At 46.5% G+C, this 2,309-nt stretch overlaps 1 protein-coding gene across 1 annotated transcript; it reads left to right on the top strand.

The window, feature by feature from the left end:
* The first annotated feature begins 728 nt into the window (after positions 1 to 728).
* Positions 729 to 2,068, top strand: LOC113347326. Its single transcript, XM_026590966.1, has 2 exons — positions 729 to 1,338; positions 1,431 to 2,068. The coding sequence occupies exons 1-2, from the start codon at positions 729 to 731 to the stop codon at positions 2,066 to 2,068; spliced, it is 1,248 nt and encodes a 415-aa protein (XP_026446751.1).
* The last annotated feature ends 241 nt before the right edge of the window (positions 2,069 to 2,309 follow it).

Here is a 2,309-nt window from a genome sequence, read left to right as displayed (position 1 = left end):
ATAGACGAGAAAAGAATCGAATCGACGAAGTTAAAATCAACTTCGAGGCCGATAACCTCACAGACATAAACCCAAAGCTAGGGGAGAACTCGATGTCAACTCGTTCTAAGATTGTATCATACACTGAACAATCGGACGATGACTCATGGCGATCAAGGCATCGCCACCATGAACCATCTTTCTCGCCCGAGAGAGCTCTGGGAAGAAGAAAGAAGGCCGAGACAAGACGAAATGATAACCAACTCCAAGCCCGACTCAACCGGCTTGAAGCGATGTACAGAGAAGCCACAGGAAATCAGGAGAACAAGAATGTGGCGGTAGTCATGAAAGAAGCAGGACAATCCCCCTTATCTGAAAACCTATTAAGGTTTCCATTTCCAAGGAAATGTTCCCTACCGACGTTCACATCCCCGTTCACTGGAACGGGAGATGCAATTGAGCATCTTAGAACTTATCGTATGACACTGACCCAATGAGATCTTTATGATGTGGTATTGTGTAAATTCTTCCCTGCCATTCTGAGGGATGAATCCCTAATGTGGTTCAACAACTTGCCTAAGGGCTAAGTTAAATCGTTCGACCACCTATCTGAGCTGTTTTTAGAAACATACATTCATAATAGCTGAATCCGACCAGAAGTCCATGCACTATTCCAGATGTCACGAGGACTAAATGAGTAACTTCGCTCCCTGGTGACACGATGGAAGAAATTATGTGCTGAGATCGTAATGGTCCCTGAGTACTATGCGATCTTGGGCTATAAGAATAGTCTTAGAAAGACAGACCCTCTCTTTGTCCGCATGTATGAAACCATGCCAAAGAACTTGTGTAAGCTAAGAGAAATCCAAGAGGATTATGTGGCCTTGGAGGAACTCAAAGATGGAACTTATGACAAGATGGAAAAACGAGCTAGTAGAGGAGCAAATGTGGTAGAGCCACAGAACCCTCAGGCGCTAGCCCACGGAGCGGGGCGATCCAACAGTGGATCAACCCAGTTGGAAAAGCATCGGACTGGAGGATGGAAAGGGCGAGACCAGGCCCAACAAAAAAAGGGGAAGTTCGTAGACGTAGTCTACACGAAGCTAAACACCCCCATGTCCGAGATCCTCAAAACGATCGACGGAAAACACAAAATAATTTACCCATGGAACAGAGGCCAACAACCAGAACGAACTAAAAATAGAACTGACTTCTGCGAGTTCCACCAGTTCCACAGCCACACAACAGACTCGTGTAGGGACTTAAAGAAGGTACTGCAAGATATGATCAACGAGGGGAAGCTCCAAGAATACATCGCACAACCAACAATTCCGCCTACCGCCGGGGCACCCATACATCGTGTGGAGATCCCCGCGAGGCATAATATTTAGGTTGCAATACTATATCACACTCGGCGATAACCAATCCCATACATGAATTAAATATTACAGGGCGAATCCACAAACGAAACTTTAAAGGTGATGAAGTTTTCAGTGTAGCCAGAGAACCTCCAATGGAGGAATGGATGAAATTGCCTATTAGCTTTTCAGCCTCGGAGGCACCTGATGGAGGACGAAACCATAACGATCCACTGGTGGTCACGATGGCCATTGCACTCCCCGAGCACGAGGGGGAGGAAGGAAATCCCAAAGCGCTACCATGGGCACTGCCCAGAATCTTGATCGACGAAGGTAATTCTGTCGAAATTTTGTTCTATGAAACATTCAAACAAATGGGTCTCAGGGACAAGTGTCTCATACCCTCTGTTTATAACATATTTGGCTTCAACGGGTCATCAACCCGCCCAAAGGGCGAGGTAACGTTAGAAATCCAGGTGGGAAAAATCCTCACCCTAACCACGTTCCGTGTGATAGATGTACTATCACCCTACACAGCCATTGTCGGGCGATCCTGGGTCCACGGGATCAAAGGAGTGGCCTCGACTTACCATCAAAGGATAATATTCCCTACGCCTGATGGAGTGGCAGAAATCATTGGAGACTCCGGCGAAGCAAAACACTGCTACAAAACGGGAGTTCAGAACGACGAGAGAAAAGTAAACTCTGCCAGAGCAAAAGAAGCGAGCTAAGAATGCCAAAAATCAGACTGAAATCGATGCTTATATAGATAGAACAAACGAGGCAAGACGATCAAACAACGAACCTGTAATGGATAAGGACCTCCCATCGGACTCACCCATGGGACCCATACAAAACCTCTCCGATATAGGAGAACTCAAATCAAATTTCTCGGCCTCGGAGCCAACCAAGGAGGTAAACATCAGAACACCCGAAAACCCGGGCATGATAAAAATAGGGACACTCCTCAGC

This window comes from Papaver somniferum, chromosome 1 (assembly GCF_003573695.1).
Source record: "Papaver somniferum cultivar HN1 chromosome 1, ASM357369v1, whole genome shotgun sequence".
NCBI lineage: Eukaryota > Viridiplantae > Streptophyta > Magnoliopsida > Ranunculales > Papaveraceae > Papaver > Papaver somniferum.
Note: the sequence above shows the minus strand (reverse complement) of the source record. Positions and strands in the feature narration are given on the sequence as shown.